Genomic DNA, 20,703 nt, shown 5'->3' with positions numbered 1-20,703 from the left:
GATAGTGGCTTCAGGTTCCCACATCTTCAAAAAAAAGTTGAGGGCTTAGAGTAAATAACTTAAGTGCATGATATATTTTTTGATAAACCAAAAATATTATTTTTCTCGAATTACAAAATATTCTATTTTTATTTAATAAAAAATGTCATTAGAAATTATCTTTATTTGTATTTCTGAAAATTTTAAGTAAATAAACATATCACTTATAACATAAAAAATATTATGATAAATATTTTTAAAGTTTTAAATTTTAATACAATATTTCAAAATTCACAAAAAAATTATTTTAACACCAATTTTTTTACTCTATATGCATGTATTGCATGCGAAGGACGATAGTTTGAATGAATGTGAAGGATAATTTTTTATTAGAAAAAAATATTGTTGATAAAAGTATATGTAAGGATTTTCATTTATTTACCAAAACAACATAATCACTTTTAAAATCAAAATAGCACGAGACTAAATTTGAGCTTTTAATTAAATTGAGAAAAAAAAAACAGTTTTTTTAAAAGTAAATAATCACTTTTTTAGTGATTCATATTAACAGGCCATTTCCTTATGGTTTAAATAAATTTTGTTTGCATGTGTAGTCGTACAACTTTACTTCAATGTAAGGTATTTCCCAAATATTGTCTACGTGTTTGATAACTTAATTCAATATTATATTTGATTATTTTACTCATACATGTGACATTTACGTCATGGATACTAACATAAATTGAATGCATCATATAAATGTTTTATAAAAAATGTTTTATAAAAAAATGAGTTCTTTAAGAGCAGAATCGGTTAGATGTAACAACCCTCATCATCTTCTTTCTCTCATCTTCGGTAGGTTCGATCCAGTTTTATATAATGTATTTCAGTTTGGTTCTAAAAATATATAATCCGATATTTGAATTGTCTTCCTTAGATTTCGGTTTAAACCAAAGTTTAAACACCCGTAACGTGAACCACCCATGCTAAGATTAATCAAATTGTATTTTGATATCGTTGGTGGTGTGAGAAAGGGGAGAATGTATGGATTAGGGACATAGACATATGCTATATTTTCATCTGCCATTTCACAGCATCCACGGGTAGCTGTCGGCGCGGCTACCTCCGTCACCGTCGCCAACGAGGGTTTACCCAGTATAGGAGAAGAGCCATGTGTTGTCAGGGAGGAGGCGCAAGCTACCAAAGTGCAAATAGGGTGAGAGAGTAGTGTACGGATCTTCGAGCACGAATGTTATTGTTTGATGACCAGGTATACATGCTAGTATCTAGCATTACATATAAATACTCCAAGCTGACATCGTACACGCATAGAGACTCCAGGCATCCACCGTCCAAGGCTCCATTGTTCAGATTTTCACCATCCAAAAGTTGTTCAAGTCTCCGAACGTCTAGAAAATTTATGTGCCTTTTTACTTTTATTTTCATATCAGTTTGATAGTCTAACCATTATTTATATTATTATTATTAGTCATTTTCAATTTTCAACTGTTTCAGTGAACCGATTTTCCCGCAGTGCATAACTGTTGGTTTATTGATATCCAACTGACGAAAATACCAAATTTGTGTTACTAACCCCAACCAAGTTAATTTTGAAATTGTTGAAATTGTTTATTTATTCCCTCTAAACCTATCTCTTAATCCCAACAAGTTGTATTAGATAAGGTTTATTATTGTCTCTGAACAATAAACTGATAAAATGACCTCTTTTAGAAAGATTCGTGTGCTATCTAAGAAGACTTCAATTATTGGAAGATAACGATGTGATCTCATTTAACTACACAAGATGATGATATGTGATACGTCATCACAAATGGGCCAATGAAAATTATGAAAGCCCATACTGCTATTGCAATTTCAAATGGTACACCTCAGATGATTGAAAAGCCACGAAAGAAATTTGGCAAAATTCTAAGGAAAAATCAAGGCAATTTCCAGAACTTTCACATAATATTTCACCAACGGAGAGAGTCAAATGATGAGGAAAATGCTTGTTTCAATTGTGGAAAAGTCGGTAAGTTCATACCTTATTGTCCCAAACCCAAGAAATATGAAAGAATGCCAACTGACATTGACAGTAGATATCATGACAAAAAGAAGAGATCCAAAGATAATATGAAGTCCTTCAAGAAGAGAAGAACTTCATGATATGGTAAATGAGTATAAGAGAATTTCTCTTTCATTCAAGCAAGTCAAAGCTAATCAGTGAAGCATGTCTGAAAAGTTGCTAAGTCTAACAGCGAACAGTCGGGTGAAGTTTCAAGTCTTAAGTCAGAGATTGAAAAGCTCTTAAGATAGATAATGAGTGAGTACAACATGTTGAGAATCAACATTTGATTTTTGAGAATCAGAAATTAGCAGAGTTGATCAAAATTTGGAACAATTGATCATTAGCCTTGAAAAAATGCAAGAGCTGCAAAAGTCATCAAGAGATAGGATAGGTATCAGCTTTAGCATTAATGATAGTAGCCTCTGATAGCAATACTCAGTCACAACTGAACACGTGCAGAAGAAATACATTCACTTTTATTAAGTCCAGTGCAAAATATGAACGTTCAGAGCCAAACCCCAAAGTTGAAAACCTGTTGAACGGATGAACAAGGACCAAAAATTTGATATAGGATATACACCAAAGAGTTCCCATGCCAAGCCCAACTGGTCTGGTAACAGATTCAGTTCGGTAAGGAACGAATCTATGAAGAGTAAGCCCTACTGATACTATAATAGTAGACATGTTCAAAAAAGATACATACATACCAACGATGATAGGAAGGCGAAATTACATTTTGTTACAAATGCACACAGAGCATCGTACACACATATATTTGCACAACGTTTTCAGAATAAACAGAGTGTTTGGCCAGTTAGGCTGATCCAAGTGTGGGTTCATAAGTTACTAATCCTATTTGGACCAAAATAATATTGGGTACCAGTTGATTAATCTGTGCTTGTAGGTGAACAAGAAAAAAAGGTTGAGAAATTTAGTTTGGTATTTGGACAGTGGTTGTTCAAATCACGTGACTTGTCAAGTCCAACTGTTAACACAGCTGATCCAATGTGAAGGACCTAAGATCACTTTTGGTGACAACGCAAAGGGTAAAACCATGGGTAAGGGTAAGATTACTCACGAAAATGTTGTGATTAATGATGTTATACTTGTTGAGAATTTGTGTTAAAATTTAATCAGTATCAGTCAACTTTGTGATAATGATCATTTAGTTGAATTTCATAAGAATAAATGGTTGATTAATGATTTTGATGGTCGAAGTTTACTGAAAGGAATTAGAAACAGTAATACCTATCAAATCGATTGGAATAGTAATTACCTAACCTCAACGACATGTTTTGTGGCAATAAATCATGATAAATAGTGGTTATGAAATAAAAAGTCAAATCATCTTAATTTTAGATCAATTAATAATCTAACCAGATTTAACCTAGCTTATTGATTACCTGATATAGAATTTGTAAAAAATCATATATGTTCTGCATGTCAACTAGGAAAACAGATCAGATTTAGTTTTAAAAATAAAGATATCAAACTGACAACTAGATGCTTAAAACTATTGCATATGGATTTGTTTGTAACTATACATGTAATGAGCTTAGGGAGAATGAAATACACTCTTGTTAATATTGATGATTATTCCAGATTTACATAGGTTATATTCTTAAGTGATAAAGATCAAACAAGTGCTAAACTAATTAAATTTCTTATACGCATTCAAAATGAAAAATCAATTTCAGTAATCAAGATAAAAAAAAAATGATCAAAGTACGACATTCGCTAACAAAACATTGGATGAATATTTATCATAACATGAAATTTTGCATGAGTGTTCCACAGCTAGAACTCCTTAGCAAAATGGAGTTGCTGAATGAAGAAACAGGACCTTGAAGGAAGCTGCTCAAATGATGCTTGTTGATTATGGTGTTTTTCAGAGATTTTGGGTAGAAGCAATCAACATTGTCTTCTACACAAAACAGAACGATGATTAACAAGAAGGTCGGGACAACACAACGTTCTTTATTTCATCGAATCGAAGATGTTACTCCATTTTTGAGCACGTTTGCTTTCGTGTTTGAAGAATCGCATCACATATGAAAGGTGTCTGTTTGGAAAATGACAGCGAAGGAGAGATCAATGTGAACAAAATGATTCATCAGTCACCTGAATTAGAAATGCCAGATCATTCAGCTAGACAGGTTAATGAAGAATAAAAAAAACTATGTTGATAACCAGACTAATCAGAATCAAATTGACTTAAACTAGAATGATGATATCCAAACTGACGACACCCAAGCCACTGAGAACCAAGTTAATGGAAACCCAACTGAACAGAACCAAATTGATCCTACTCCAATCATTTACAGCATTCATCCTCTTGGACCATAGTACAAATAGAGTATGATTCATCCACCCTCAATAGTGATCAGTAACCATTCAGCTCCTCTCAAAACTAGACAACGAATTATTAATGAATTTTCGTTTGCTGCTTTTATTTCACAATTATAAACTAAAAATATAGATGAAACACTACTAGACAACTGTTGAATAGAAGCAATACATGAAGAATTAAATCATTTTAATAGAAATAAGACTACACTTTAGGTGGATTCATTGGGAAGAACATGCGAAAATAATTTTACTTTCGATGAAACATTGTCCAGATTTTATGCATAATTCTTCAAAGAATACGTGTCTTTATCTCCCAAAAGCACTCAATTTCTACTGATTTGTATAAATTTCTTTTTAGACTGCTCCTATGGAGGGTATCCTGCCTGTAGTTGTGATTGTGTCATGGCATGTTGATTTCATGCAAGCAAATTTAGTTGCATTAGAAGATAGAAAGACGTCAGAACAATTGTATCTGTGCACTAGCAGAATTCATGCAAATAATGGACATTAGCAGAAGGCATGCTATGCTAATAATGGATTCAACCTCACTATAGATGACAGTCCCAATTTTGGGAAGGAGAACAAATGCCAATCGGTGCTCATCTCTGTTTGAGAAGAAAAAAACACCCATCTTAAATTAGCTTTTTATATTACACGTTCTCCATTTCTCACACACACTCTCCTAATATATGAAGCATTAGCATGGAGCTGCTTCGCCAAGTGAATCTTTTTTGGCGATTATGAACCACTTCGCCTGACACATAGGATACATCTTGATCATCAACATTTCAGATGCCATCAGTTGTGGTGTAGATGGTTCTCTCAAAACCATAATCATGTTCATGAAATGCTTACTTTGCATTTAGGGATATGCAACTTCAGAGGATGAGTAGTCATCGTTCACTGAATTCTGCTTCACTCTGCTCTTGTAACTGATGAGCTCTTTCATGAATTAGTTGTGATCCATCTTTTCCATTATGGAGCAAGTTTGAAACATGCTTTAGGAAATCTTGGTTTATTTCAAGTGCTTCCGGTCTCTCATGAAGATCTGCAAACTCCTTCTCAAAATCAGAACAATTTATACCGCTGTAATTTGCAGATAATCTTGATCCTTTTTCAGAAGCATGACCATTTTCCTTCTCAAAATCAGAACAATTTATTTCAAGTGCTTCCGGTCTCTCATTAAGATCTGCTATCTCCTTCTCAAAATCAGAACAATTTACACCACTGTAATTTGCAGATAATCTTGATCCTTTATCAGAAGCATGACCATTTTCCTTCTCAAAATCAGAACAATTTATTTCAAGTGCTTCCGGTCTCTCATTAAGATCTGCTATCTCCTTCTCAAAACCAGAACAATTTATACAACCGTAATTTGCTGATAATCTTGATCCTTTTTCAGAAGCATGGCCATTTTCCTTCTCATGTTCAGGGGAGACATTTGATGCAGACATACAGTTTTGTGAAGACAAAGTTCTCTCTTCCATCTCCAGAGTTAATGTGGACTCCTGGTCAGGAGGTACAATTACAACATCATGAATAATTTTCATGTTTCCAGAATCCATGCCATTGGCCATATCTAATTTCCTACTACAATAAGCTTTATGTATTTTTTTCTCCAACTTACTCAAACATTGTGAGATGTAGAGTTTTTCATCTGCTAAATTGGGAGCTGAACTGTTCATGGGATTACAGTTTCCATTGGATTTCATAGTGTTAGAAGATTCTGAAACATTTGTAGAAGCACGAGGACTGTTTTCAGTGCAGTGGGCGACCACTGATTCTTCAAAAATGTTGTTTCTGTAGAATTCCATCCCAGTTTCCAAGTCTTGCAGTTCCTTTTCCTTTTCAACAATGTTGTTTCTGTAGAATTCCAACTCAATTTCCAAATCCTGCAATTCCTTCTCCTTTTCATAAAGAAGATCGTTGGCTCTTTCCAGAGCCTCCGTGTCGTACTCTGCTTGCTCCTCCATCAATCTCAAGTACTGCAAGGCCTCCATACGAAATGATGCCTTCTCCTCTTGAAGTCTGGTAATCATGGCCATCGCTTGGTTTGCTGCAATAGTGGCAGCGCCCCTTTCTGCCTCCAACTCCTGATGCAAAGAACTAATGCAAATTTGATCGTGCTCAACCTGCCGTTTTAGTCGGTCAACAATACCTTCACCTATAATATCACCATCACTGATTCCATCCGAAGATTCATGATGATCAGAGTCATTTCTACCCAGAGAGGCCAAAATGGGAATTTCACCTGTTCTAAATTCGTAGTGTTTATCGCTCGCACTTGGACTCGTAACTTTTGATGATGAACCCACCTCAGAAGTAGAGAATTCTTTTATTAGAGACTCCATCTCTTCTTCATTTTCTGCATAATCATGCCCCGAGGCATGTGTACTGGTTAGTTCCTTATTTTCCATACCTCGAGTAGAAACATCAGTTGGATTCATATCATTCAGCTTCGATGGATGAACAGTATCTGAAGAAAATCCTGCAAAAGCTTCTATATGCTGATCTAAAATCGTCATTGTACTGAATAAGGTTGTGTCATTGTACAGAGGAAGTTCAGACAGAACAGGAAGGGCCAATGTTTGAGGGATAGAAACAATGGATTTAGAAGTCTCTGCTGGTGCACCGAGTGATCCTCTTCCAGCATCAATTTCCGCAGTCAAATATTTGCTTGGTTTATGATAATATTCCACCCAGTTGAGCTCTCTCGGACCCTGCTCTTCGAAGGCACCCGATGATGAAAAATGGGTGTTCTTATTCTCACACAAATCAAGCAGATTCAGTGCATCAGGAACCAAAGGTTTCACGTCATAACCTTGATTTGATTTCGACTCCAAGGCCAATTCGTTGCCTTGTGTTCTAGGTAGACCTCGTCTATCATACCAAACATCATACTCATGCTCGCTCCCATTTTTACCATGAGTACTAGCATTTCCACCATCATCCTCAAAGATTATGGCCTCCGACTCAGCCTCTGACTCGGAATCAGGCGATATTTTCGGCTTAGCATACCCCACATGAGACAATGTATCGAAACCACTGCTCACAGCAGAAAGGTGAGACATTGTCCCAGTGAACTTATCTCTTAACCTCTTCAAGCTATCCCTCCTACTGAAACGACTACGAGTCAGCACACGAGGCTGAGGAAGCTTAACATTCGCTTTAGAAGCTCCAATTCCAACCGAACTACCAAACCCAAGAAACCTTTCAGTATTGAATATAGCTCCCCATGTCTTGTTGCAGCAGGAACACGCCCTACGGCCTGAGAAATGATACTTTATATGCTTATTGAACATCAAACTTTGAAGAGCAGATCGTTCCACATCAACCCACAATTTACCAACCAACAACCGATATGATTCCGAATTTGATTTGTTCCCCATAGCAATTGGCAAGAAACATTCTTCACACATCCCATTAACATCAGCAAGTTTATCATGTACCGCGCAAGGTACTAAAGTCGATATTTCTTCTCTATGGGTGCTGCATAATGAGCTCCAATAACAACTCGATTTCTTCTCCCCAAAAACATGATCAAGCCTCGAGCATAACAGACATGGTGGTTTCAGTTCACAAAATTGAGCAAATTTTGTGAGGAAATACGTTAATGCCGCGTAGACAAACAGCAAAAAGATTAAGATCCATTCGCAGGGGGCGGATGCCAAGAATGTCATATATCCAGTGGGTGCCCTCTTCTTCAGTGATGATCTCTCTGCAGCCATTCTCAATCGTTCATAACACTGCAAGAAATCGGACCATTCTCAATCACCCACTATATATAAATATCCTGATTCCCACGGTTATAGTTGGACACTTTGGCCATTTATGAATGTGAAACACATCTTCATTTAAAAAAAAAAAAAATTCAAACGATTATAGGGGAGAATGACAAGATTTTTAATAAACTAGCTGTGCACAAATCTGAGACATCAACCCATCAATTTTTAAAAATTATCGACAAAAAATACACCAAAATACATAATCTTGAAAGTGAATCACCATTGCCGATTGCAAAAGAAATCCAAAAAAAAAGAAAGAAACAGTACCATTTTGTCAATTATTTCAAAGTGATCAAGGGCAGAGAGATTACATATGAATATTCCATGATGACAGGGGGGAAATTCTCAATAAAAATGGGAAAAATTACAACGGATTCCTGATAACAAAAATCACTTACCGTCGAAACCAACGGAATTTCAGATTTCCTAGGATGGATGTCTGTAAAACAAAGAAATGATGACATCCTAGGTACTTCAGAAGGATTTCAACTAAAAATTCACAACATAAAACTAAAAATTGCAGATTTTGAAAGAATAATTTATTCGTATACGAGTATTCTTAAACTAATAAAAACTATCTATAATTACAATTATAAATTAAAAATTAAAAATTGGGAAGGTGAGGGGCATTGTTGTAATTGTATAAATAAGGGGAAATCTACGCGGATGACCTAAATACCCTCTTTTATCCTCCCCACATCTCCGATACTCGTAAATTTTCCAGTTTCTTTTGCCCTTCCTTTTTTCAGGTATTTTCAACTATCTCCTTCTCTTCTCTATTTAAATGTTTGAATACAGATGAATTTAATTGTTGCCCGCCAAAAATGGAGCTATTCCACTGTTTAATGTGTATGATTTGCTTCGATTCTTGTGTAGGAACCCTAATTTCTGCTCCTCTCCTTACCTTGTTTTGGTTAAGGTTCTTGATTTTTATGATTAGTGTTTCCTGGTTTTGTCCTGCCCAGGTATTTGAACTGTTTCAGTTTGAGGCTTTGGTTATTTAGTTCTGCTAGTGAAAATTAATCGCATATTGCATTACTTTTGAATATTTCGTGTTTGATTAGCGCGTTATTGAATTGGTTGTAATTGAATGACTTAACCACCGTTGTTGGTTGTCTGCTCTGATTAATAGTCCAGCATTGGGATTTTTATGGATTCTGCATGATTTTTATGTTATGTCTTGTTTGGTGAATTCGGTTTTCATTTGTTTTAAGTCATCACGGAAAGAAGAGGTAGAGTTAGAAGTTCTTCTACTGATATGACGGTGATTTTATTTATTGACAATTAACATGGCTCTCCTCGACCGTTGCTGGTTTTGGATTTGACTGGAGCAGGTGGTTAGAAAATTAAGTGTGAAGAATTCTTGGAGATTCATCTGCTTTTACATGATAAATGGCGAAACAGGACCAGGTAATTGGTCAAATGCGAGTTATACCATTGGTTCCAAACCCCCATTTCGCTCCTGGGCATGACCGTAGTCTAGTGGTGCAACAGAGTCATGCCTATAAGGCTCCTGCGCTGAACTTCGGGCCTGATTTGGGCATAGCACCAGTGGGAGACAGTGAGATAAGTTCAGGACAGGGTATTAATCGTGCCTATTTTCTGGCTCCGGTCATCGACCAGGATATATCACTTCTTCATTGTGAAGATGTTGAATATCATGACGTATATGATCAAGATCAAATGCATGAGAGTAAGTACGACGTAGTTAATGAGAATGCATTAGATATAGGTGAACATGGGGAAACCATAATCAATCGACTTGATGGTGTAATGGGGAGCCATGATAGGCGATTCAATCTTGCCTCGGAAGAATTGGGTTTTCGAGAAAGTAATGATTTGGATGTTATCGAGAATCATGATATGGGTGCTACTGCTTCCCCCAATTTGTCCATTCAACAGCCTCATTACGTTATTGCTTCCCCTATTGTTCAATCTCGAAATCTGATTCCCACTTCTACACATGAGCTGATAGTAGGACAAGAGTTCCCTGATGTGAAGAGTTGCCGCAGGGCTCTGAGGGATATGGCAATAGCCAAGCACTTTGAGATACAGACAGTCAAGTCCGACAAAACTCGTTTCACTGCCAAATGTGCAAGTGAGGAATGCCCATGGCGAGTTCATGCAGCAAAGCTCCCAGGCGTTCCTACTTTCACCATTAGAACTATTCATTCAGAGCATAAATGTGTAGGAATAGCACATCTTGGTCATCAGCAAGCCTCGGTCCAATGGGTTGCTAGTTCTGTGGAGAAGCATCTTAGAGAAAACCCACATTATCAGCCAAAAGAGATACTAGAGGAGATTCACCGAGTTCATGGCATAACCTTGTCATACAAACAAGCATGGAGGGGGAAGGAACGATTCATGGCCTCTCTTCGTGGTTCATTTGAAGAAGATTATCGACTGCTGCCACAATATTGTAACCAAATCAGACAGACAAATCCAGGGAGTATGACTTCAATTTGTGTGAATCCAGTGGACAACAGTTTCTTGCGCCTCTTTATTTCGTATCAGGCATCAATATATGGATTTGTAAATGCATGCTGCCCTCTTATTGGGCTCGACAAGACTGTTTTGAAAAATAAGTACCTTGGGACTATGCTCTTTGCTACAGGTTTTGACGGAGATGGTATGCTGTTTCCTTTAGCATTCGGGGTTGTTGATGAAGACAATGATGAAAACTGGATGTGGTTTCTTTCTGAGCTGCATAACCTTCTCGAGACCAACACCGAGAACATGCCGAGGATTACTATCTTGTCCAATAGGCAGAAGCACATTGTCGAAGCTGTGGAATCCAACTTTCCGACTGCTTTCCACGGGTTCTGCATGCTTCATCTCAGCGAAAGTTTTAGGAAGGAGTTCAATAACAGTTTTCTTGTTAACCTTCTTTGGGAAGCAGCAAACGTTCTTACTGTCTCAGATTTTGACACAAAAATCATTGAGATCGAAGAGATATCACATGATGCTGCTTATTGGGTGCGACGAATCCCACCACGCTTGTGGGCTGTTTCACATTTTGAGGGAAAACGTTTCGGGCACATGACATCCAACATAAATGACACATTGAATTCTTGGATTCTTGAAGCATCTGGGCTCCCGATAGTTCAAATGATGGAGTGCATACGTAGGCAGCTAATGATTTGGTTTAATGAGCGGCGTGAAGCCAGCATGCAGTGGACATCTTTACTAGTTCCTTCTGCTGAGAGGCGTGTCTCTGAGGCTCTTGAACGTGCACATACACACCAGGTTCTCCGAGCAAATGAAGCTGAATTTGAAGTCATATCTCATGAAGGGACAAATATAGTCGATATCCGAAACCGCTGTTGCTTATGTAGAGGGTGGCAGCTATATGGCCTTCCATGTTCTCATGCTGTGGCAGCTCTTCTTTCTTGCAGGCAAAATGTTCAGCGGTTTACAGAGAGTTGTTTCACCGTGGCTACATATCGAAAGGCGTATTCTCAAACAATACATCCTGTGCCTGATAGAACCCTTTGGCGGGAAATGTCTGAAGGACAGCATAGCGAAAGTCCTAATGAAGAAGTTGTTGTGAACCCTCCAAAGTCGCTACGACCCCCTGGGCAACCAAGGAAAAGGCGGACTAGTGCGGGAGACCGTGCTCAGGCAAAGCGAATTGTGCGGTGTAGCCGATGTAACCAGACAGGACATTTTAGAACAACCTGTGCCACCCCTATATGAACGGCTATTCATTAGATATCTTGTTTTTTCCTGTAAAGAATCATGTGGTCCTTGATTTAAATGGCTTGACTTGACATGCAAACTTCTCAATTTCTAATAGGTTGCAAGAAAGTTAGCGTGAACTATCTGTATTTATTTGTTGCCCGAGCTTTTGGTATGTTGAAAGTCGTGTAACCCGAGTCAATCCGGTAAAGAGAGTAAAATTTTGGTTGAACAAAAATAACAAATCGAACCGAATTAATTTGGTTTTTAGATTTGAAAATTTTTTATTCAGTTAGGTTTCGATTATTTTTGTAAAGAACAAGTTAAATTGAATAAACCGGTTTTTTCATATAATAAAATTCAATTTTCTAAACAAGGTTATGGTGCTGGGCTTCGTGTTTGAGCTATCTCATGTTTATTTGTCAAAAAGACGTCAACTTATTCTCAGGTTCTTTTGTTTCTTGGCTCCATAAAATTCTGCACTTGTAAGGTTGATCACCAGGTCCACATATCTCTAGTATTTAGACCTCAAAATGTTTGATTTTTTCTACAAAAGTCCAGTGCTTTTGGACGAAATATCTTTCATGCTTATGCTTTAGGCCTTCTACTTTCTTGGCTTTTTGAAAATTCACACCATATTTTTTAATTGTTTTCATGGAACCTCAAATTCATATCATAGAGGTTTGTTGTTAGGATGTTTATGCGTTTTTTTTTGGGGTTGGAGAAGGTTGTAATGCACTGACCTGCTCTAATTTGACATCGAAGGTTTGAAGAAAAAGATTCTGACCGATCAGGGCTACAACAAGTATTTTGATGTTTTCGCTAGAATCTCGGTGAAACTTGGAGGAAAATTGGTTAAATAATCTCGGTCAATTTTTTTTTTTAAGAAAATGACTTGCTCAAATACATTTGAGAAGTCATTTTCTTAAAAAAAAATTTGATCGAAGTTAAAAAAAATACCCCGTGAAACAGGTGACCGACCGAAATATCTAATTTTTAATTCGATTTTGATTTTTTAAAAAAAATAAGCCGGACATCATTTTGGTGTCCAGTTGATTTAATTTTGACCGAATGCTCGCGTAAGAAGAAAAAGAAAACAGATTCCTTCAGTCTAGAAAAGTTTTGCAATAGCAAACGGCATAACATATCATAAGGTGAATTATCTAAAAAAATTCGATTAGTCATTAGCTAACTTATTATTTGAACCATCTCTGATAATTTAAGCCTTTTGGATCTAACCTTAAAACCAGAAATATATTGTTATCGATTTATTATTCAAAATATTTATCAAGATCCACATGAAGACACACCACACGACCCCTTAACACCGCCGTTGGCTCAAAACCCAAGGGTAGTGTCGATAAGTGCTACAATCCATTTGTTTTAACACATTCACAATGATAGGCAAGCTAGGACTTCTCTTTTTCTAAGAAAAAATGTATTAACATTTAACACGAGAATCGGAGTTCTAAACCTAATGGATACACCAGGCCTAGCTTATTCGTTTTTCATATATACATTTCGCAAATGAGCCTACTTGGTCATTTTCCGATCAAAAAAAGAAAAGCATGGTACCGAACATAAAATGAACATAAATGTCTTGTTTCGTTACTAATGATGAAACAACATACAAGAAAACAGGAGAAAAAGCGAAAATCACATAACAGTCGAGGCAGGGAACAAGGTTAATAAAGCAACAAAAACTTCTTGCAAATCCACATGGCAATGCATCAAACGCTGCGGGTAAAAAAAAAGGGACTTTTCAATACAAACATAACACAGATAGGTTAATACCTCACTGTTTAATGATCAAATGTTTAATATCCATAACTAGCACCATATATTGAACCATACTCTCCAGTTGGAGCATGGCCAGCTTGACCTGCAGCATTTGATAGTGGAGAGCTGTAGACAGGACCATGAGACGAGTAAGAATTATAACCATGATTAGGTACTCCAGCAGGATTCTGTGCATTGGTTACAGCCTCAGCAATGGAGTTCTACATCAAGAAAAATGTACAGATTATGCTGTCAATAAAGATTATGTCAGTTAAAAGTAGGCCATATAATCTTCGCAGACCGGGAAACCAAATAGATACTGGCTAAACAACCATATTTTATATAGGGAATAATCATGTAATACCTGTATCAACTGTTGCGCTGCTTGGACTTGCGACGCAGACCCATTTATTTCAACTGTCATCTCACCAGGAGCACCCTTTGTTTCCTGAATTGCAATACTTGCACCACTAGCACGACGAATGTAACTGATATTTGCACCATTAACACCAATAACAGCATCTGCATATGAGAGGGGAATTTGGGTGTTCTGAGTGACCTGCAGAACAAAGATAGTCAAAATTAAGCAAAAAAAACATTCCAGGAGTCACTCTTGACAACTAGAGAATTTTCCTTCTGTCAGATAATGATGTTTTGTATGAGTGCAATGTGTGTATAGAACAGTTGGGACTGGAAAAAGTAAAAGGAAGTTGTGAGTGTTGAGTCGAACAAACGCAATTTCTCAATGACATTCAACTCTAATCCAATGATTTAATAATTGTGCTACCAAATTAACATACCAACTTCTTCAACTTACACAAAAAGAATAGTATTGGAAATCATATATCACACTAGTAACTAGTTCATGATTGACTTGAGTAAATCTTCCTGCAAGTAATATGCCAAGCAGAAAAAACTGATTGCATGCCCCTACATCTCCCACTTATGAGAACTGAACATTCCATCCTCCAGGACTCATTAAATTAGGGATTTAGATTGAAGCAGATACTACCTTTGCAATCACTGCTTGCTGGGGCTGAACATTATTTGAGTAAGCACCCTTTGTCATGTCCCTGCCATAACTATGCGGGCCTGAGCGAGGCTGCTTCTCCATCTCCATCGGTGGATAGTAATCATCATATTGACGTGGTTGCTGGGTCATAAATGGAGGGTTTGAACCATAACCATGTCCACCAGGATTCATAGGAAAAACTGGCGGAGGAGGTCCCCATGATTGGGATGGGGGCATGTTCCGGTTTGCTCGAGGATTTGGCATTTGCATCTGATCAAGTGAAGAAATGGCATAAATGAGTCAAGTTCGAACTGGGAAGGCATTGAACATGAGAACATGATTGAACCCGAGACTTGCCTGCATTTCAAAGACTCCGACAACACTTCGATCAACTAAAAATTTCCGTAGATGTGTGGCAATTAATTCAACTGCCTTGTGCACACCTGAGGGTTCCCCCTGTATCTCAACTAAACTATCATCTGGTAGAGCAAACACAGGCAAGCTCTCTGCGCATGATGTTCCATCAAACAAAAAACAAAATAAATCATTTAATAAAAATAAGCAATTTCTAATGGGTGAATTGTCAAAACTATGAAAAGCAAAGTTCATGAAAGAGCACATATGCTTCAACGGATTAAGAAAGCGATTATATGGGTAAAACCAAGTATCGAAAAATGAAACGAAAAACTAAAAAACGGTTTCAAATTTTAAAATGTTAATACAAGAGGTTGCAACCAAATTTAAAATTTAAAAGTTGAACAATGTAAGAGTAGAAAAGTTTGCCATCTAGAGCTCAATAAAATGCATATTGCCTTTTAGTTGTGGTGCACTTACTACACACGTCCAGACGAGACTCCAGAAGTATAGCAATACACAAACACAAATAATTACCTCCTCCAAGGACTCGAATGTTACAGTTTGAATCATCTTGAACGGACTTTATAGTGGCACCTTGCTTGCCAATCAAGCTGCCAGCCTGACTTGCAGCCACGAGTAATCTTGTGCTAACAGTTCCACCCGATGATGTGTTAGCTGGATCCGAATCAGAATCGATAACCAGTTTATGGATCTTTAGAAGTCCATCCAAGGCAGGTGGAATCGAAAGATCTGGCTCTTCCTTTGCTGAAACCATCACCTGATAAGGGAGAGAGAAACAAAATTATAGAAATTAGAATCAATGAATTCATCATTCTTAATAGATGCAAAACTTTCCAGAGACTGGTACAATAAGAAATGAGCAACATGAGAAAATCAGTACTGTGGGTGATCTAAATATTATGGGGACCGGGACAAACACAAATTGTCCAAGGAATGAAAATCATATGTTAATAAATTCAACTCGAAAATGAACACCAACATTATAAAACTGGCATAATATTTCACAAATTTTACAGGTCAAGGTAACACGAAGGTAATCCTTATATAGATTAGCAAGCTGCTTGCACAGATCAGATGCGGAAGTGTTGAACAAATCATGCCATAAGCACACCCAACTTAATTTTATGAGGAAAATATGAGACATGACAAGCTATAATCTAAGGTGATGTCAAGAAACATGACACAGCATTGTCATATAATATCAGGCTCTTTACCAAACTAATTGTGCATTATGCAGAACTAAAGTAAATCCCACAACATAATACTCATGACAAATTAATGCATCAATTGAAATCATATGTTCAACAGTACCGATATCATATGTTATCAATCAGATAGGTCATTAGTAACTAAAAATAATAACATAAACAAAATTATAATAAATGAGTTAGGATTAACCATTATATGCCACGGTCTATTTCATATTCACAAGAGATGCATGTTCCATGGATTCGAATATTTTCTTCAAGTATAAGACATTTTCGAATTTAATCACTTACTTCCAAGGAGAATATGAGGGTCTAAATTCCAATCAATGGGATATAAATCAAGTTTTAGAATTGTTTGTGTTTATGTTTGTGATGTCTAATTTGTTTTTGAATTTTTTTTACATATTACGAACTTAAGCTTCGAGTTATCTTTCCTCTACTAGTTGGCATGGTAACTCTTCCTTTCTTAAAATGTTTTTAAGATATCCATTGAATTATTAGATAAAACATGTTTTGGTTACATTGGTGATGGTACTTTTTCGGTGTAGAGTTTAAGAATTTTGGCTACAGACCAATCGACCAAGTTCTGAAGTTACCAGAGATAGAGCAATGCTTCTCAGAACAGATGACTTCACAAATCAATCTGACAGATTGAGTCAGAACATTTCAACACTTGCAATGCTCTTAATCATCTCCGCAATGTGGATCTTTGATTCTTCAGGTTTGAAGGCCAGAAGACACTTGATATATAGAAATCTTGCTTAATTGACGAAACCTGCATGCATTCATTTTGGTCACCATAATAAAGATAATCTCTTGTTATTTTTTTTGGTTGTCGTGTATGTGCTTCATTTATTTTGATCTTTTGGGAAATATTCAACATTTAACTTGTTCCATTTTCAGCCTTGCAATGTTCCAATCATCTATTGAATTTAGTAAATTTTTTTCCCCCTGATTATCAGACTGAGGATTATTACAAGTATTTCAAGTTTCTAACTCCCCAACTCATTAAGGATCCATAAACATGTGCTCAGACTTAAATGTAAGTAGAAAGAAGTTTCTGCCCTATAGTTGGATGTGATATTGGCATTACTTTGTATATTAATCTAGACAAAAAAAATATTACATGTTGAGTTGTAAAACAAATGGACAGAAACATGTATAAGCAACAGAAACATGTTCTCCAATGGATGATTACATCTAAACTCATTCAATTGTTCAATACAGCGACCACTTGACAGTACAGGAACAAACTCAGAAGCAGAAAATGTGCAAGTCAGAGGATGGTTTTGCGTGCCCAAGCGCATTGGGCCCACATAAGTTGCAGCAAAGCAAAAGCAAGCCAAAGCAATAACATGCCAATGACTTCCTCAAGATACAACATTGGGAAGAAAAAATTATTCTAACATTAGCACAAGCAGTTAAGAGAAAGGAATAATCACCAGATCGCTATAAATCATCAGAAGGCACGAAATTTAGAAAATAAGGAAAGCAAAGCATGACCATTTTTGCATAATTTGATCAAGGGGCAGCAATGACTCACAGTTCTCTCAGTGGTCCCAGGAGGACCATCAAGAATCTTAATTCGAGCTTTTGTTTCCTCGCATATTTTCTTAATAAATTCTCCTTTCCGTCCAATGATACCACCAACCCTTTGAACAGGAACTAACATCCTAAAAACATTCTCTCCGGGCCATCCTGGCCACTTCTTTTCCACTGCCACACTGGAATCACTTTCAGCTTCTTGTACTTCTTCTGAAATATTCAAATTCTCAGTCACATTATCCGCATCTGGCACATTATCTATGTCATGTCCATCAAAATTATCCTCGGCCATTTACTGAAATGATAAATTTCAGGAAGAAACTGTGTCAAGAAAAATCTCAGACATGCAATATCAAGCAAATTCAGAATCAACTTTCACAACCAAAAAATTATTATTTTCATACAAAATCATATCAAGATCATGAGCAACTAGATGAATGAGAAAATTAAAATATCCACCTACATCCATTTATAAAACCTCTGAATCAAAGAAAGCAACAGACAGGGTAGGCACTCTCCAAGTGAATTAACAAGCATATCAATGTTATGAAGTACAACTTAAGAAAGCCACCGCTACCGTCATTTCACTTTCAAGGCGCCAACAGCCACAAAATAGGGAAGAACATTAGTTTACAACGCATTTAACGAAATTACAAGAAGAAACATGCAAAACCTTAAAAAAAGCAATTTACCACAGCCTTCCCCGTGAAATAATATCACCAATTAAATGTGAAACAGCCTTATTACAGGGAGCAAAGAGAAACAAATAAGGTTTACTAAAATCAGAAGCACCATATTATTTGAAAGAAGGGAACAATGTAGTGGCATCAAACATAGCTGAAAACAGGTGAGTTTTCAATCACTCCAAGAAAAACGATTTAAAAAAACACATAAGATTTATCTAACACGTTGAAAAGGAGATATTACCTAAAGGGTTAACACAACCAAGAGAAGTTCAAACAAAAAAAACAATTAACCCCAAAAAAATAATCAAAACACAAACACACAAGAGATTTGTACCTTAAAGCCTTTCAAACCCACAAAAATTTAAACATGGAAGCGCATGACCGAACCTTAAAAGCTAAAACCCTAAACCCGTAAATATAATACAAAAACCAAAGGCCAGAGGCAAAAATTAAAGAACTTTACAAGTCATAATTTAAACCAAAATACGTCAATCAAACAAGCAGCACGCATCCACTTACCAGCTTAAGGAGAACGAAACGAAAAGGAGAATGTGAGAGCGAGCGGGAGTCCTGATTTAGGAATATCGGAACAGGATTTTATATATCGGCGCACTCCGAAGTGTTCATAATTAGCTTTTGATCCTTCTTATTTCGCATTTTCTCTCAGGTAGGACCTAATATTTTTATAATTGTAATTTCAACCCATTTTTTTGAAAATAAGCACACATCTGTGTTATAAAATAATATTTAAAAAAATATATCATTTGATTTAGATGACTTGACTCTACGGCCATTGACGCTTAAGCAACTATTTATTTAGAACTTGAAATTTATTCATTTAATCTTAAATTTATGATAATTCTATCCTTTTATTATTGTTTGAATTAAAATAATTAAAATTATAGTAAACATTGAAAACACTTTTAAGATTATACTAATCTCGCGTAAACTTGAAATTTTACATCTTTTTTTCGACGCGTTTTTTAAAACTTTTTAGTTATTGAAACTAGACAGATAATGTCACAATCTCTTGGATTTATAAAGTTTTTCCAGCTTGCTCAAAAAATAACTTAATTGTTAAAATAGTTTGATTAGATCAATAATATAGACTAAACTAAATTTTTGTACTTGTATAATATTTTTTTATGCATATTTTTTGAAGTTTAAACGTGTATAGTCGGTCAAGATCTGTTCATAACCAACAAATCAATATGTAACCAGACCTTATGGTGTGCGATCGGATGAATAACAAACGTATTATGGCGAAAGTTTTTCAAATAATGCATGATAACGACCTGGCCAATCGGGTAAGAACTTAGTGAGCGATTGAACTGGGCCGGGTTGATGAGCTGGAGATGCTTGCCCAGTTACCTGGACCTACACTCTCAAGGAAAAAGAACGTTAATGGGCGCCGGAAGATTATCCGGCGTAACTACTCCGACGCTCAAGTCAGTGAAGTGTTTATGAGAGAATCTTGTGATAAATGTTATAGGCAATATGTAAGTGAATGAATCCTTAAATACTAAGAAAACTAGGTATTTATAGAAAGAAAGTCAATGATGACCTTCGTTTTAGTGTCTACTTACTAATTATGGCAAGATGGTTGTTCATATCCTGTTTTTGACACCAACTGCTCCTGACCATCCATGATGTCCCCTTCGTCATGTCAACTTCAAATGATTCGACAACATTGATTACCGAGTTAAGATATCTCATACATGTGCATTCAAGTGCGTTGCTTTTATCGAAGTAACCCGGACAGGGAGATATCATCCAGATTATGTCTGAAAGCCCGGGTTCCCTTAGCCTGGGGAAATGATGCTCCGGGCATCCACTTACCCGACCTGTCATATGACTTTACTCAAAGTTTTCCATGACCCGAGCTTTTCTTATATTTTCCCGGGTTATCCACGATCTGGGCTCACCTAGAGGGTATCACCACTCCCTCCTTAAATAGTCGGGCTAGAGTCTTTCTCGCTGTCCCGATCACCCTCTTTGTTCTTGGTCATGGAAAATTTTGTCGTTTTATCTTCTCGGCTTGTAGTGCTGATCTCATGATGACGTAAACCCTATAATTTGAATAGTTTGGGATGCCTCGAATTCAGAGAATCTGATCAATCTGAGACGCTTCGATTTTTTATCCCGTCTTTTTCATATCCCTACACAATTTCCAATATGCATCCTGATCGTCCATCCTTTATGGTAAACAACGGTGTGGATAATACCCCCTTTTCTA

At 36.6% G+C, this 20,703-nt stretch overlaps 3 protein-coding genes across 7 annotated transcripts; 1 reads left to right on the top strand and 2 right to left on the bottom strand.

Annotated features, from left to right (window-relative positions):
• Nucleotides 1–4,730: 4,730 nt before the first annotated feature.
• On the bottom strand, nucleotides 4,731–8,729 carry LOC140973412 (probable myosin-binding protein 4). Of its 3 annotated transcripts, none has more exons than XM_073436167.1 (2): nucleotides 8,589–8,729; nucleotides 4,731–8,142 (listed from the first exon to the last, which is right to left on the bottom strand). In XM_073436167.1, the coding sequence occupies exons 1-2, from the start codon at nucleotides 8,643–8,645 to the stop codon at nucleotides 5,290–5,292; spliced, it is 2,910 nt and encodes a 969-aa protein (XP_073292268.1). In that variant the 5' UTR covers nucleotides 8,646–8,729; the 3' UTR covers nucleotides 4,731–5,289. The 3 variants fall into 3 exon arrangements, with proteins under 3 accessions (XP_073292268.1, XP_073292270.1, XP_073292267.1); XM_073436169.1 differs by lacking the exon at nucleotides 8,589–8,729 and adding an exon at nucleotides 8,449–8,566 and having other exon boundaries at nucleotides 4,732–8,142; XM_073436166.1 differs by having other exon boundaries at nucleotides 4,733–8,142; nucleotides 8,580–8,729.
• A 125-nt stretch (nucleotides 8,730–8,854) lies between these two features.
• Nucleotides 8,855–12,069, top strand: LOC140973410 (uncharacterized). 3 transcript variants are annotated; one of them, XM_073436164.1, is made up of 3 exons: nucleotides 8,870–8,930; nucleotides 9,058–9,146; nucleotides 9,516–12,069. In XM_073436164.1, the coding sequence occupies exon 3, from the start codon at nucleotides 9,574–9,576 to the stop codon at nucleotides 11,875–11,877; it is 2,304 nt and encodes a 767-aa protein (XP_073292265.1). In that variant the 5' UTR covers nucleotides 8,870–8,930; nucleotides 9,058–9,146; nucleotides 9,516–9,573; the 3' UTR covers nucleotides 11,878–12,069. The 3 variants fall into 3 exon arrangements, with proteins under 3 accessions (XP_073292266.1, XP_073292265.1, XP_073292264.1); XM_073436163.1 differs by having other exon boundaries at nucleotides 8,882–8,930; nucleotides 9,396–12,069; XM_073436165.1 differs by lacking the exon at nucleotides 9,058–9,146 and having other exon boundaries at nucleotides 8,855–8,930.
• A 1,376-nt stretch (nucleotides 12,070–13,445) lies between these two features.
• LOC140973409 (flowering locus K homology domain-like) lies at nucleotides 13,446–19,126 on the bottom strand. Its single transcript, XM_073436162.1, has 7 exons — nucleotides 18,987–19,126; nucleotides 17,780–18,076; nucleotides 15,542–15,785; nucleotides 15,008–15,156; nucleotides 14,651–14,920; nucleotides 14,003–14,197; nucleotides 13,446–13,859 (listed from the first exon to the last, which is right to left on the bottom strand). The coding sequence occupies exons 2-7, from the start codon at nucleotides 18,071–18,073 to the stop codon at nucleotides 13,677–13,679; spliced, it is 1,335 nt and encodes a 444-aa protein (XP_073292263.1). The 5' UTR covers nucleotides 18,074–18,076; nucleotides 18,987–19,126; the 3' UTR covers nucleotides 13,446–13,676.
• Nucleotides 19,127–20,703: the final 1,577 nt, after the last annotated feature.

Source organism: Primulina huaijiensis, chromosome 3 (genome assembly GCF_012295235.1).
Source record: "Primulina huaijiensis isolate GDHJ02 chromosome 3, ASM1229523v2, whole genome shotgun sequence".
Taxonomy (NCBI): Eukaryota; Viridiplantae; Streptophyta; class Magnoliopsida; order Lamiales; family Gesneriaceae; genus Primulina; species Primulina huaijiensis.
This window is presented reverse-complemented; position numbering and strand designations above follow the sequence as displayed.